General features: G+C 50.8%; 2 protein-coding genes across 3 annotated transcripts in view; one reads left to right on the forward strand and one right to left on the reverse strand.

The window, feature by feature from the left end:
* Positions 1-863: 863 nt before the first annotated feature.
* On the reverse strand, positions 864-13,839 carry wls (Wnt ligand secretion mediator). Its single transcript, XM_084707143.1, has 12 exons — positions 13,583-13,839; positions 11,148-11,420; positions 8,900-9,024; positions 8,638-8,799; positions 8,030-8,166; positions 6,549-6,717; positions 6,335-6,432; positions 6,060-6,123; positions 5,630-5,773; positions 5,254-5,337; positions 4,281-4,434; positions 864-2,651 (listed from the first exon to the last, which is right to left on the reverse strand). Exons 1-12 carry the CDS (start codon positions 13,686-13,688, stop codon positions 2,542-2,544), a joined length of 1,626 nt encoding a protein of 541 aa, XP_084563269.1. The 5' UTR covers positions 13,689-13,839; the 3' UTR covers positions 864-2,541.
* A 551-nt stretch (positions 13,840-14,390) lies between these two features.
* The window catches only part of gng12a (guanine nucleotide binding protein (G protein), gamma 12a), a 23,920-nt gene continuing 23,310 nt past the window's right edge, over positions 14,391-15,000 (forward strand). For both annotated transcript variants that reach the window (XM_084707145.1, XM_084707144.1), the window contains exon 1: positions 14,391-14,751. The gene's annotated coding sequence lies outside the window, so the exon portion shown is untranslated. The remainder of the gene's footprint in view (positions 14,752-15,000) is intronic.

Consider the following 15,000-nt stretch of genomic DNA (forward strand, 5'->3'; position numbering starts at 1 on the left):
ACCTGCGTGACTACCATGGCCAGGTCAGGTCTACAACTTCCGGTGAAGTTAGAAACATGACTTTTAATAACCAGAACAGGTTATGTTCACCCTTAGCTATTGCTCTCTTAACCTACACTCTTGCATTTTTCCATCGACCAATAACAGGTGTCTCTCACGGAGATCTCTCCCATTTACAGATTTCTGTTAGAACTTTCTTCAACGTGCCAAGCGGAACATGAGTTAAAGTTGAAATGTATAAAAAAAATTTTAAGCAGTAAGAATTGTAATAATTAATTACCAACAGAATATATATATATAAATATTTTGATCTTCATTTTTAATACTTTTGTTTGGTTTGGCAGCCCACCTGTATTGCCCTAGCGTTAGGGATGTAATTGCTGCTCTATGGCTTTCCATTTCTACAGTATTTTTGCTGTCACTAGTAACAAACATCAGTCCAGTATCTTCATACTTTCTAGCACTATGAACAAGAATGAGACAAAACACCAGCTTTTTGCCCTTTATGATTCAGTTAACGCCTGGACGCCTCCCTGGTGAGGTGTTCCGGGCACGTCCCACTGGGAAGAGGCCCCGGGGAAGACCCAGGACACGCTGAAGGACTATGTCACTCGGCTGGCCTGGGAACGCCTCGGGGTCCCCCAGGAAGAGGTGGTGGAAGTGGCCGGGGAGAGGGAAGCCTGGGCCTCCCTGCTTAGGTCGTTGCCCCCGCGACCCGATCCCCGGACAAGCGGTAGATGACGACGACGACGATTCAGTTAACTTAAAACACTAACCCAGGTGTAAAACACTAACACGGGTGTTATAATCAACAAAGGAGTGTATAGTTATCAGACTAATTAACAGAACACATGGACAGTGCAGACAGTAAAACCTTTTATTCATGTATTTAAATTAGCATAAAAAGCACAAAATGACTACAATCCCACATGTAAAACATCTAAACAGGCGTCAGGAGTCTTTGTTTGGCCACAACAGGAAGAGTGAAACAACGGAAGCACATCGCAAATCTTTCATATATAGTTGAAAATATGCACTTTTATGAAAAATATTATATCTACATAGCAACATAATGGAGTTTGTAGCTTCCAGCTAAGCGGCCACTGCATGACATCCATTCCTCTGAGGGGTCATTCTGAGGAAGTCTCTATTGGTTTCTACTAAGGCTACAATGGAGGTGTTTAGGTGAGAGACTAACTCCAAATAAAGTGTTACACCGTACAGAGATTACTAAAAATAGAAATATATTTATACTTGACCTTGTACCACGATCACGTTGATAATAATCAGTGATTATCATTGCGGTTCTGGAATATGAAACTGGCTACTTATTTCCAGAACTGAAGGAGTGTAAAAAAAAAATACAATACAGCATTTACTTCCTGTCCACTGTGCTAATCAGCATGGCCGACAAACTGTTGTTGGCCAATCAGCGTGGCCGACAAACTGTTGTTGGCCAATCAGCATGGCCGAGAAAGTGGAGCTAGCCAATCAGTTGTGCACCCTGACGGGGTTTGACAGCAAGTGGATGGTGCAGGTGAGTGTGGCTGTGTAACGATTCTGTTGGTTCCAGAAGAGCTGTTCCACCACCTGTGTTCTCCCTCCAGCTAGAACTCACCTGGCTCAGCTCACCTGGCTCACCAAACAACCAATCAGAGCACAGAGTCAGGCGTGCCTGGGCTGGAGGGACAACCTAGAGGATGAAGGATAGCTCTCCTGGAAAGAGGTTCCTGCTAACATCTCAGTAGGTGATTCCAGAGAAGGCTGCAACAACCCCATCTGGCCACCAGATGGCGCTCCCCCTCTCCCCAGGTGAAGCAGTCAGCAGGACTTCTCCCCCAAGCACAGAAGAAACATTTACACACTGATAATGGGTGACAGGTTCTCTGTCTGGGTCTAGACAGACATCCACGCTTCACATGAAACAAAAGGACACATTCTGTTTAGAAGGTACCGATAAAGTTGCTGCTGAATTTTTTATATATTTTTTTTACTGGAAGTTGGGGTCAGGAAGTTCTATAGGTGAGGTTTAGGGGGGGTAGTTAGGAAAGGGGGGTAGTTAGGAAGGGGGTGTAGTTAGGTGGGTGACAGGTTTGAGGGTGTTGGGGTAGTGGAGAGGTGGAGGAAAGTACCACAGGAGGTGTGGTTAGGGGGTCTGGGGTGAGGGCAGTGTGTAGAGGTGAGGGCAGTAAAGAGGGGGAGGGTGTAGAGAGGGGGAGGGTGTAGAGAGGGGGAGGGTGTAGAGAGGGGGAGGGCAGTAGGCAGGGTGTAGAGAGGGGGAGGGCAGTAGAGAGGGTGTAGAGAGGGGGAGGGCAGTAGAGAGGGTGTAGAGAGGGGGAGGGCAGTAGAGAGGGTGTAGAGAGGGGGAGGGCAGTAGAGAGGGTGTAGAGAGGGGGAGGGCAGTAGAGAGGGTGTAGAGAGGGGGAGGGCAGTAGAGAGGGTGTAGAGAGGGGGAGGGCAGTAGGCAGGGTGTAGAGAGGGGGAGGGCAGTAGGCAGGGTGTAGAGGGGGGGAGGGCAGTAGGCAGGGTGTAGAGGGAGGTCTACTCCTGAGCCTCTTTGCCCGTCATCTTGTAGATCTCTGTGGGTCCGTCCACATGTGTGATGGTGGTGGTCAGCTGGATGTCCTCTCCACTGTTAGCTCCTCCGCCCCCTAGACCACCACAACAACACCATCATCAACACCATCAACAGAAGCAGTAGCCAGACTGGAGCTGTCTGAGCACTGAGTCTACAGCCTCTCTGTTACATTTACATTACACAACATTTCATTCTTCCAAGTGCTTTATTGGCCCGTCAAGAGATGTTTAAAATATTACCAAAGCAAACATACAGTACAGTATACATCCACACACACACACACAAGCTCTCAGTGTCCCAGAGCCCAAAATACTGGTGCACATGAAATGCACTTCACTTAAAGAGAGGGGAGAGGTGGTAAAGAGAGAGAGAGAGAGAGAGAGAGAGAGCAGAGCGAGAGGGGGGGGAAGAGGTGGTAGAGCAAGAGTGAGATAGAAGCAGAGAGAGAGGGAGATAGAGAAGTAGAGAGAGAGATAGAGAAGCAGAGCGAGAGGGAGAGAGAGAGAGAGAGGGAGAGAGAGAAGCAGAGCGAGAGAGAGAGAGAGAGAGAGAGAGAGAGAGAGAGAGAGAGAGAGAGAGAGAGGGAGATGGAGAAGCAGAGAGAGAGAGGGAGATGGAGAAGCAGAGAGAGAGAGGGAGAGAGAGAAGCAGAGAGAGAGATAGAGGGAGAGAGAGAAGCAGAGAGGGAGATAGAGAGAGAGAGAGGAGAACGAGTGTACGCTCCTCCTGAGATTCAGCATGACGTCGGTTAGGGAACTCTTCCAGAACCTCAAACATTGCTGTCAGGAGATAGATGGCTTTCATTACCCCTCCTCCCCCTCCCTCCCTCCCTCCTCCCCATCTCCCTGGAAGGAAGCCTGGTATCCATTAGAAACACCCTGAGAGGCCCTTCTCTTCCCTGGGAACACACAAACACACACACACACAAACACACACACACACACACACACTTTCCTGCCCTCATTGTTAGGCTCTGAGTGGATGTCTGACTGGAGGAGTGTGTGTGTGGTCTGAATGAGACTCAGAACCTGTGTGAGCGTCTGTGTGTGTGTGTTAGTGTGCCTGTGTGTGTTAGTGTGTGTGTGTAAGTGTGTGTAAGTGTGTGTTAGTGTGGTGTATGTGTCAGTGTGGTGTGTGGGTGTGTTAGTGTGGTATGTGTGCGTGGTAGGGGTGGAACAGTACATGTATTCGTATTAAACCCAAACAGTACGGGCGTCACGGTTCGGTGCATGAAATTACACGGAGAATACACGGTATAGAATTAAATCAAACTTGCGTGCAAATTAATTAATGTAATGCGGAACTACTGTTAGATACTCGTGTTCTTTAGGGACACCTAATCTGTAGCCCCGCTTTAGCTCCGAAGCTCTGATTGGTGCTGCCGTGAGTCAGAGCTAGCTAGCAGCACTAAGGACCAGTATGGCGAGTGGTGGCGACACACGAGAGATAGAGGACCCGCCGGCTTCTTTAAATCTTTATCTGAATGTCCATATCATCTTCAATGTGCCGTATTCACTCGTAGAAGAACCTGGTTTGTTTTGCTTTTCCCTCAATTGTACCGAACCGTGATGTCTGAACGGCGGTATGAACCGAACCGTGATGTCTAAACCGTGACTTCAGTGTACCGTTCCACTGTTCCGTGTTAGTGTGAGTGTTAGTGTGTGTGTGTTAGTGTGTTAGTGTGAGTGTGTGTGAGTCCCACCTGCGGCTGCGTCGTCTCCGTAGCGCTTGTGTGAGGGGGCGTAGAGGAACATGATGGCAAACACATACAGGTTCCACATGCCGTAGATCCCTGTGAAGAAGGCGCTGTTCACCTGCAGCGTGTAGTCTCCCCAGCGCCAGTGGCCCTCGTTCACCTACACACACACGCATGCACACACAAACACAATGCATTTAGTTGAACAACCAATCAGATGTAGTAGTGAAAGGTATCTGGTCTCAGATCTACAGCAGGGCTAGAGGTCTGGTAAGAGTGATCTAGAACAACAGCTGGTCCAGGCAGGTAGGTCTCCAGGAACAGGGTTAAAGCCCTGGTCTAAGAGCCCAGGGCTCTGTGGAGGTACCTGCTGGTCTAAGAGCCCAGGGCTCTGTGGAAGTACCTGCTGGTCTAAGAGCCCAGGGCTCTGTGGAAGTACCTGCTGGTCTAAGAGCCCAGGGCTCTGTGGAAGTACCTGCTGGTCTAAGAGCCCAGGGGCCTGTGGAGGTACCTGCTGGTCTAAGAGCCCAGGGCTCTGTGGAAGTACCTGCTGGTCTAAGAGCCCAGGGCTCTGTGGAAGTACCTGCTGGTCTAAGAGCCCAGGGTTCTGTGGAAGTACCTGCTGGTCTAAGAGCCCAGGGGCCTGTGGAGGTACCTGCTGGTCTAAGAGCCCAGGGCTCTGTGGAGGTACCTGCTGGTCTAAGAGCCCAGGGCTCTGTGGAAGTACCTGCTGGTCTAAGAGCCCAGGGCTCTGTGGAGGTACCTGCTGGTCTAAGAGCCCAGGGGCCTGTGGAAGTACCTGCTGGTCTAAGAGCCCAGGGCTCTGTGGAGGTACCTGCTGGTCTAAGAGCCCAGGGCTCTGTGGAGGTACCTGCTGGTCTAAGAGCCCAGGGCTCTGTGGAGGTACCTGCTGGTCTAAGAGCCCAGGGCTCTGTGGAGGTACCTGCTGGTCTAAGAGCCCAGGGGCCTGTGGAGGTACCTGGCTGATGATGAAGAAGATGACCGTCATGGCAGCACAGGTCAGGGTGACCAGCATGAGGAACTTGAACCTGAAGATCAGACCCTGAGAACCCAGACTGGAGTTACTGGAGGTGGATGGAGAACCTGAGAGAGAGAGAGCGAGAGAGAGCGAGAGAGAGCGAGAGAGAGCGAGAGAGAGCGAGAGAGAGCGAGAGAGAGCGAGAGAGAGACACACACAGACCACAGCAGCAAACCTCCCTCCCCCCTCACCCCCTCCCTCCCTCCTTCCTTCCCTGACCCCCTCCTCCCTCCCTCCCTCACCCCCTCCCCCTCCCTCACCCCCTCCCTCACCCCCTCCCTACCTCGTAGTGCAGCCTCCCTCCCTCCCTCCTCACCTCATAGTGCAGCCTCCTGGCCTTAGACATGGCCGGCAGTGAGGATCTCTTGCCGCTGATGTTCCGGAACACTTGGAACACCATGAAGCACAGGAAGAGGAAGTACAGACAGGCACAGATCCCAGCCACCACGATGAACGCCATCTGACACACTGTCAAGGACTCTGCCCAGGTCAGGGGTCAGGGGGGCCACAGGCCCAGGTACACTAGCAACACAACATCATGATCATGTTTGACACAGCTTTAAAGAACGTAAAGAATAAGATTCCAGATCAGGACCGAATCTGCTGGCTTTAGCAGGGAGGATCAGAGCTGTGGCAGCACTATGACATCACACAGGAAGTGAGGTAGTCACTAGCAGACCTGCCCCTCTACCAGACAGAACACGGCACACAGACAGGAAACAGGAAGTAGGAGATTGGGAGGATACGGCCAGCTCTGTCCCCACGTCTGACGCCCAGATACTGTAGAAGGGGTTCTTCAGCTGCACTCCTCTGAGGAGACACACACACACACACACAGTTCCAGCGAGAGAAGTCAGTACATGGAAAGAGGGGCATTTCACATCGAAAGAAGGAAAACTAGGGAGGAGGGGAGAGAGGGTTCGAGGTGAAGGAGTGTTGGAGGGGGGGACAGGGGAGACAGGGTTCGAGGTGAAGGAGTGTTGGAGGGGGGGACAGGGGGGAGAGGGTTTGACAGGCTCACCTCTCACACATGTCGAAGATGAAGAGACAGAAGGAGCCGAACACGATTGGTCCCACCTGCTTCCAGTAGAGAGAGAAACGGTTCCTCTCCGTCTGATCCTGAGATATCAAAACAGCATCACTCACAGGAACGCTCACAGGAACGCTCACAGGAACGCTGTGCTCCCCCCCCCCCCCCTCTCGGTCAGAGAGAGGGTCAGGGCCAGGGGTCGTACCATGAGGTGCTCTCCACAGAAGATGATCCAAAAGGACAGCAGCATGGCGTAGAAGATGCCCTGGCGGATGTCTCCAAACAGCAGCATCCACGTCCAGTTGAAGCCCACTGAGAACCACTCCACCGGGAGGTTGATGAAGGTCATGGAGATGCCCAGAGCGAAGATCACCCTGGAGGGGGGGGGGGGGGGGGCGAGAGAGAGAGAGAGAGAGAGAGAGAGAGAGAGAGAGAGAGAGAGAGAGAGAGAGAGAGAGAGAGAGAGACAGAAGAAAGGAGGGGAGATAGGTAAACAGAAGAGGCATTCAAACATTTTTCTCTGTGGATCGTTGGTAGGTTGCTACTTCCCTCCCTGTGTCTGTCTTAGAGGCACACACACACACCTCTGGAGAAAACTGGCGTGTGTGTGTGTGTGTGTGTGTGCTGTCTGCAGGACCAAACATGCCAGGACAAGATTGAAGAGGAGGGAAGAGGTGTGTGTGTGTGTGTGTGTGAGTGAGAGAGAGAGAGAGTCTAGGCTAGACATAGACCAAAACAACAAGTCGTATTCCAGACTTCTTTGTGTAGAGAACCGTTCCAGTGTGTTCCGTGTTCTACAGAGAGAACCCACTGACCACATTGAACTGCTCCCCCCAGAATGTTCCCCCTGAGACATAGGGGTTAGGGTTGTGTGTGTTTGGAAAGCACCATTTAAACTAAACAATCTGTTCATCTTGCACAAGAACGTCAGAAGACCTAGGGAAGACATCATCTTCAGTTCTGCATCTAAAATCCTATTAGAACTGGGAATTTGAATTAGTCCATTAGTTCGGCTCACAAACAGCCCCAGTTTAGAACCCCAAAACCTACAAATTCTCCCACCATCTGTCTCTCTTTCCCCATCTCCAGCTTCTTACTCTTTGGCATCCCCCCCCCCCCACACACACACACACACACAAGTCTGACACCAGCTCCTGACAGGCTTTTACAGCTTGATGAAAAAATCATCTTCTGTCCACAAATAGACCACTTCCTGTTAGCTTCCTGGTCACCTGGGAACAAGAGCTACGAGAGAGCTACGAGAGAGAGAGAGAGAGAGAGAGAGAGTGGGGGGGCGGGGGAGAGATAGAGAGTAGAGGAGAGAGGTGAGGGAGGAAGGGGTAGAGAGGGGGGAGAGAGAGAAACAGACAGAAAGACATGCAGGCCAGCAGGCAGACAGAGAGACAGACAGCTCTGCTCTGATCTTCAGGAAGTGTTGAGTCTGACCTACATCCACACCTCATACATAGTTGATGTTACAACACACACATAATCCGCCGCTGGGAGTGTGTGTGTGTGTGTGTGTGTGTGTGTGTGTGTGTGTGTGTGTGTGTGTGTGTGAGAGAGAGAGAGAGAGTCAGGCGCAGATCTTGAGATTCCACAGCTAATGAGGATGGAAGGGAACTAAAGAAAAGGATATTAATGATGAGGAAGATAACAGTGGTGATGATGATGAAGAGTCCTTACTTCTCCAGCAGGACGGGGGGGCGAGTCATGAGCATGATCCGTCTCCAGTACCAGATCATGATGATGAGGATGGTGGGGGTGAGGAAGGTCTTCATGGCGAACCACACCTTGGTGAAGCCCCCGTTCTGATGGATGCCCTGCAGGGACACACACACACACACACACATTTATACACACACAGCTCTCACACACACACACATTTATACACACACAGCTCTCACACACACACACATTTATACACACACAGCTCTCACACACACACACATTTATACACACACAGCTCTCACACACACACACATTTATACACACACAGCTCTCACACACACACACATTTATACACACACAGCTCTCACACACACACACATTTATACACACACAGCTCTCATACACACACACACATTTATACACACACAGCTCTCATACACACACACACATTTATACACACACAGCTCTCATACACACACACATTTATACACACACAGCTCTCATACACACACACACATTTATACACACACAGCTCTCATACACACACACACCACCAGTCTGATGTCCTTGATCTCTCCGATCCCCACGTCTCACACACACACACACACACACAGTGCTCGTACCACCAGTCTAATGTCCTTGATCTCTCCGATCCCCACGTTGATCTTCTTGCGCTCGCTGACCGGCAGTCTGATGTTGAGCAGGTAGAACTTGTGGGCCACACTGCCCACCTCCATGAAGGGCAGCAGGTCACACTCATAGTACCGGCCCTCATTCTCATAGGTCTGGAGGGGGAGGTACACAAGCATGTGTGTGTGAGTGAGTGTGTGTGTATACAGAAGTGTGTGTGTGTCTTCAGAAGTGTGTGTGTGTGTGTGTGTGTACCTTGGAGGTGGTGAAGTTACAGCTGAGTTTCCTCTGCTCTATAGAGTGAGCCATCTCAGTCCACTCAGACAGGGAGTCATCCCTGTAGGCCAGCCCCACGTCCAAGGTGGCTACCGCCCCCTCGTCTGGAACACACACACACACCAAGACACACACCAAGACACACACACACCAAGACACACACACACCAAGATATTTACCAGGTAGCAGATCTACAGTGTATACAACATGGACCGTGTTGTTATACAAGACTGTTGAGGCTGAATTGAGATCTGATGACAGACAGAGAGACACACAGAGACAGAGACAGAGACAGAGAGAGAGAGAGAGACACACAGAGACAGAGAGAGAGAGAGAAAAAAACAGAGAAAAGGAGACACACAGAGAGACCTCCATCCCTTTCAACACCCCTCTGCTCCTCTTTCTAGAAACTTCTTCTATAAGGAGAGCAACACAAGAGTCTGAGATGAACCCACTGACCTGGAGAGGAGAGAGGGAGAGCCAGGAGGAGAGAGCCAGGAGGAGAGGGAGAAGGAGAGGGAGGGGGGAAGGAGGGAGAGCCAGGAGGTTAGGGAGGGGAGAACCAGGAGGAGAGGGAGGGAGATGGACCGAGGGAAGGAGAGAGATGGGATGGTTATTGGCAGTGAATAACTACTCTCTCCCCCGTCCCGGTCAGTGTCCCTGAATGTCAGCTTCACACAAACATTCCACCCCAGCCCCGCGCTGTCACCACGGCGACTAAGCCCTCTCAACAGCTGTGTTATTGCTGGAGCCCAGCCAGGGGTCCTGGGGGGGGGGGGGGGGCAACTCCTACCCTGCCCTGCCAGGGGGGGGTTCCGAGGGGGGCTGGTCTTGCCAGGGACAATCATTCTGGTAGAGAGAGAGAGAGAGAGAGAGAGAGAGAGAGACTCCAATTCTCCACCCCCAGTACTCAGCCTGTATGTCAGCCCTGCTGCTATTCTGCTGTCACATCTGGAGAGAGGAGGACTGACTCACTCCCCGGTCTGGCAGGCACAGAGCAGTGAACATGGCCCCCCTCACCAGCTCTGACAAGGATAGCAAGCTTCACTGAGCATGTTTAGTACCAGACTTGTTCATGAACGCCTCTCTCTCTCTCTCTCTCTCTCTCTCTCTCTCTCTCTCTCTCTCTCTCTCTCTCTCTCTCTCTCTCTCTCTCTCTCTCTCTCTCTCTCTCTCTCTCTCTCTCTCTCTCTCTCTCTCTCTCTCTCTCTCTCTCTCTCTCTCTCTCTCTCTCTCTCTCTCTCTCTCTCTCTCTCTCTCTCTCTCTCTCTCTCTCTCTCTCTCTCTCTCTCTCTCTCTCTCTCTCTCTCTCTCTCTCTCTCTCTCTCTCTCTCTCTCTCTCTCTCTCATCTCTCATCTCTCATCTCTCTCTCTCCTTTTATTAGACATGGGTATTATCCTTCTAATCCCTTCTTTCACAGCCCAGACCTGGCAGGGTGTCAAATCCTGATACACCCAGCATCTATCTACCCCTTCTACCCCTAGTCCTCCTCTTTCTTCCCCCTCTCATTCTCCTCCTCCCCCTCTCCTTCTCCCTCTACCCCCCCTCTCCCTCTCATTCTCCTCCTCCCCCTCTCATTCTCCTCCTCCCCCTCTCCTTCTCCCTCTACCCCTCCTCCCCCTCTCCCTCTCATTCTCCTCCTCCCCCTCTCCTTCTCCCTCTACCCCTCCTCCCCCTCTCCTGTGAGCAAGTTGAGACAACCAGTCGAGGATAATGGCACCTGGATGGAACCACAATGAGAGATACAGAAAGAGAAAGAGGGAGAGAGAGAGAGAGAGAGAGAGAGAGACAGAGAGAGAGAGAGAGAGAGAGAGAGAGCTGCTCTAGACATAATACCCTGGGGGGGCTGGAGACAGCACTGAGAGCTTTCTGAAATTGAGTCCCGTCTTCAGCCCCCCCCCCCCCCCATACACACACAAACATGAACACACACACAAACATGAACACACACACAAACATGAACACACACACAATGTGTGTAGGAGCAGCAGCCAGAGTAACTGGTAGCTCAGCAGTTCAGATAACACCTGTGATAGCACTTATGCTAATGATACATCCGCTGTTCATGCTAGTTGCTACACTTTCAGCTATGGTGGCGACAATGCTAGCTGCTACACTCTCTTTTACTGTGCTACTCTAGCTCCTAAGACGGCATCAATGCACTGGTATGCTAACTATCCTCCACCTGCAGCTCTGCCAGCCCCCTAGCTAACGCCCGCCTCTCACCTATCTGGTTGTACATCTTGAAGGCGATGTCAAACTGCAGGATGACCAGCATGAACTGAAACCAAGGGCTCATCTCCTTGTTGGGCAGGGGGATGTGGATGGAGAACACTATGTTGTTGGCCTCAATCTCCTTGGCCATGGCCTCGTCAAAGTCCCGGATCTTGTCGCACTGATTGGGTCCCCAGGGCATGAACCACTTGTTGCTCTGGTGGTATTTGACCGTGTCCACGCACTTGGTGGCCAGGTAGTGGACCGCAGAGGTGGGGCTGGGGGCTGGGGGAGAGAGGACAAAAGCTTAGGTTGTGGTTTTTGCTCATTTTTTAAAACACACAGAGCTGGAAGAGAGAGACCTGGTGGGGGAGAGGATAGAAGAAGAGATAGGTGAAAGGATGGGAAGGGAGGAGAAAAAGAAGATGTAGAGAGAGAAGGAAAGGAGACAAAGAGGCCATGAGGAGGGGAGAGCGTTAGTTTAGGGAAAGACACTAAGCAGGCTTGAACACTGGTCTCTCCTCCAGAGATATCAGGTTTTACTGTCAGAGACTAGAGGACAACCTGGGAAATCCCCATCATGCCCCTTTCACTACGACTAAATACCTCAGACACCTACCTTAGGAGCGCTGCTCATGTGTGTGTGTGTGTGTGTGTGTGTGTGTGCGTGAACCAAACACAGCAAATTAAATTAGACCCGCTATACAGAACCCCTTCTGAGTTCAATTATGAAGTGATTCCTAAAAGCACACACACACACACACACACACACACACACAATAGTGGATTCTCTCAGCCAGCTCTTATCGTGCTGTGTCGTTGAGACACAGCTTTCTTCTCAATTACCTTGTTGGCCCCTGCCCCACCACACACACACACACACCATCCCCCTCTACCACACATTCTCTGCTGTACTCACACCCCCTCACACACACCCCCCCCCCCCACACACACACACACACACCCCCTCTACCACACATTCTCTGCTGTACTCACACCCCCTCACACACACACACCCCCTCACACACACACACACACACACACACACACACCCTCTACCACACATTCTCTGCTGTACTCACACCCCCTCACACACACACACCCCCTCACACACACACACACCCCCACCCTCTGTGCCTGAGCAGACACAATGGCATCCAGCCTTATTAAAAGCATCTCAGCTGGGGGGGGGGGGGGGGGGCAGGACAGTCACACACTGAATCATCTACCTAATCTGGGCCTGCCAGGCACACACACACACACGGATATACACACACGGATATACACACACAAATGCCTATTCCAACTTTCCTGTGTGAGTGGTGGGGTGAGTACAGCACAGGGGGAGTGTGTGTGATGTCATGCAAATGAACCAGGCACCAGAAGGTGAGGAGGAAGTTTCACAGAGAGAGAGGGATAGAGAGAGAGAGAGAGAGAGGGGGATAGAGAGAAAGAGAGAAAGAGAGAGAAGAGGGGGGTGCACCTAAGGGCATGGAGAATCCAGAACGAGGGAGGAGAGATGGAGGGGGGAGGAGGAGAGGTAGGAAGATGGGAGGGATGGAGGGGGGAGGAGGAGAGGTAGGAGGAGGGGAGGGATGGAGGGGGGAGGAGAGGTAGGAGGAGGGGAGAGATGGAGGGAGGGAGGGAGGGAGGGAGGGAGGGAGGGAGGGAGGGAGGGAGGGAGGGAGGGAGGGAGGGAGGGAGGGAGGGAGGAGGAGAGGTAGGAGGAGGGGAGGGATGGAGGGGGGAGGAGGAGAGGTAGGAGGAGGGGAGGGATGGAGGGGGGAGGAGGAGAGGTAGGAGGAGGGGAGGGATGGAGGGGGGAGGAGGAGAGGTAAGAGGAGGGGAGATGGAGGTAGCACATTGTTGTTGGATCAAAGAAAAGTTGTTCATGCCAAGCATATGCAGGTACTTATTGCCAAGCCGATACGTAATGTATGTAGGTACTTATCTCCTTTACCAAACTATCATCTTAAAACCAGACGAAATAATTTTGTCCATCGAATAATTTGTAGTCTACTAGTGAAAAGCAAACTGTGATTAAACGGGCGCTTCTCAATCATCGTAAACAACTGGTTAACAGACTAAAGCTTCACACTAAAAACCTAACTTTACAAAAAACGACGTTGTGAAAAGCGTGTACGGATATTTAAGGAGATATAGCAACAACGCTAGGTACAAAGTTTACAGCAAGTTTTGCTTAGGTCGCCATTCTTTGCCACTAATAATTTGCAGCTGGTTTTTAAAACTAGGGTGGGAAAATTTCCGGTCACCGGGGAAGACGGTTTATAAACTGCACAACTTTTTAAGACTGCAGTAATGGTCGGTGTCTACAGTCCCGTAAACTCGATAAATCTCGGCGAACGTGCAGGTCTCGCACGACGCAACAAAACGGTTCAACACAAAAACGGAGAAACCGATAGAGAAGGGGAAAAAGGCTTGCTTACCGATCAACCCGCCGACCATGAAAGAAAACGCCTGGAACAAAAGCAGTATAACTCCCACGATCACCAACTTTTTGGTGCTCATGTTCTCAATAATTGCCCCGGCCATGTTGATGAGTTGAAGGAAGATCACCACGAGTGAAAGAAACAAAAAGACAAGACGGTGTGGAAGTCACCGCATCCAGATCCCCAGTTTAGGAATGCAGCTTGCTCTCCGTCTCGCGCTGCTGCGCGTTCTTTGATGTGTCTTTCAACTTGGAAGGACGGGGAGACTCCGGGGGCACGAGCCACCGATCACATGACCAACTAGTATGGCGTGGGTGGAATAAAAGGCAATTAAAGGCATAGTTCACCCAAATGTTTAAATTTGCCTACCTTGTGTGTTTCATTTTGACAATCTACAAACAATGAGGTGAAACGTCAATCCAATAGCCTGTATCGTCTTTTTAATTTTTTACTATCGTTCAATTCCCTCCTGTGACATTGTAATACCACCTGAAGCCAACTTCACTTAAAAACCTTGTATGAAAAAACACCATATATAAAAATATCTACGCAACTCAAAATCAAGTTCGTCCAGGTGTAGGCCTAGAGGTCGTGAAGGGAATCTTGGACTCTTGTTTATCTCCAGGTGTGTGTTCACAATCTGCAGCTGGACTGTGGAACTCTCCAAGTTTCTCATAGCACATGGCGATAAGAAAGTATCTTCCGATCTCTATGTGGGCTATTCAACCATCATACAATGGCGTCCTCTTGTGGTTAGACATATTTCGATGTTTCAAGACCATTTTATTTCTCAAAACATCCGCTTGAGCTCCGATCGTAAGGTCTCGATGGTCTCCGCCCGAAACATCGGCAGTTTTCGTCAAAGCGAAGCTGAGCTGAGGGGGAGAGTGAGAGTGAGTGGTTAAAAAACACAGAAAGCTAGCTCTACAGAAAAGAAAAAGAAAAGGAGAGGCTACTCGCCACAGCGAACAGCGAGAAAGTAAAAGCGCCTGAACTCGGCAGAGCTGAAAATCGACGTTTCTTAACTGGCTTCTGTTATATCTTAGCTACAGCAAGTTGTGTCAGCGGACAGACAAGCCAGCTCCCCTCCCAGCTTGTTGACGGATACAGTAACGTTACCGTACAGTCGGCAAAACGGGGAGACCAGCTGAACATTTCCCGGACAGGTAAGAGTGGCATTTCGGTCACGGATGTGGTCGCCTAGGCTAATCTATTCCATTCTACACCGTTGGAGTTTGTAAATGACGGTCGTTTATTAAGGTTTCATAAACACAAACATAAGGTTTGGCACTGTGACACCTTGCCCAGACAAGCTGTCTCGACAAGGTGTCGCTTATCCTATCGTGGTAGTTAAAACAGCATTCAGTGCAACAGGTGATAAGTTCACTGTGAAAGTTCAATAGGCTACCTCGCAC

Source organism: Hypomesus nipponensis, chromosome 10, assembly GCF_054491055.1.
Source record: "Hypomesus nipponensis isolate SF chromosome 10, ASM5449105v1, whole genome shotgun sequence".
In the NCBI taxonomy this organism is placed as follows: Eukaryota; Metazoa; Chordata; class Actinopteri; order Osmeriformes; family Osmeridae; genus Hypomesus; species Hypomesus nipponensis.

Coding starts and splice junctions, on each gene's coding strand:
- wls (XM_084707143.1), bottom strand. CDS start 13,688: ATGGCCGGGGCAATTATTGAGAACATGAGCACCAAAAAGTTGGTGATC. Junction 5,338..5,629: donor CCAGGAGGCTGCACTATGAG/GTGAGGAGGGAG, acceptor CTGGGTTCTCAG/GGTCTGATCTTCAGGTTCAA. Junction 2,652..4,280: donor CGGAGACGACGCAGCCGCAG/GTGGGACTCACA, acceptor GTGGTGGTCTAG/GGGGCGGAGGAGCTAACAGT.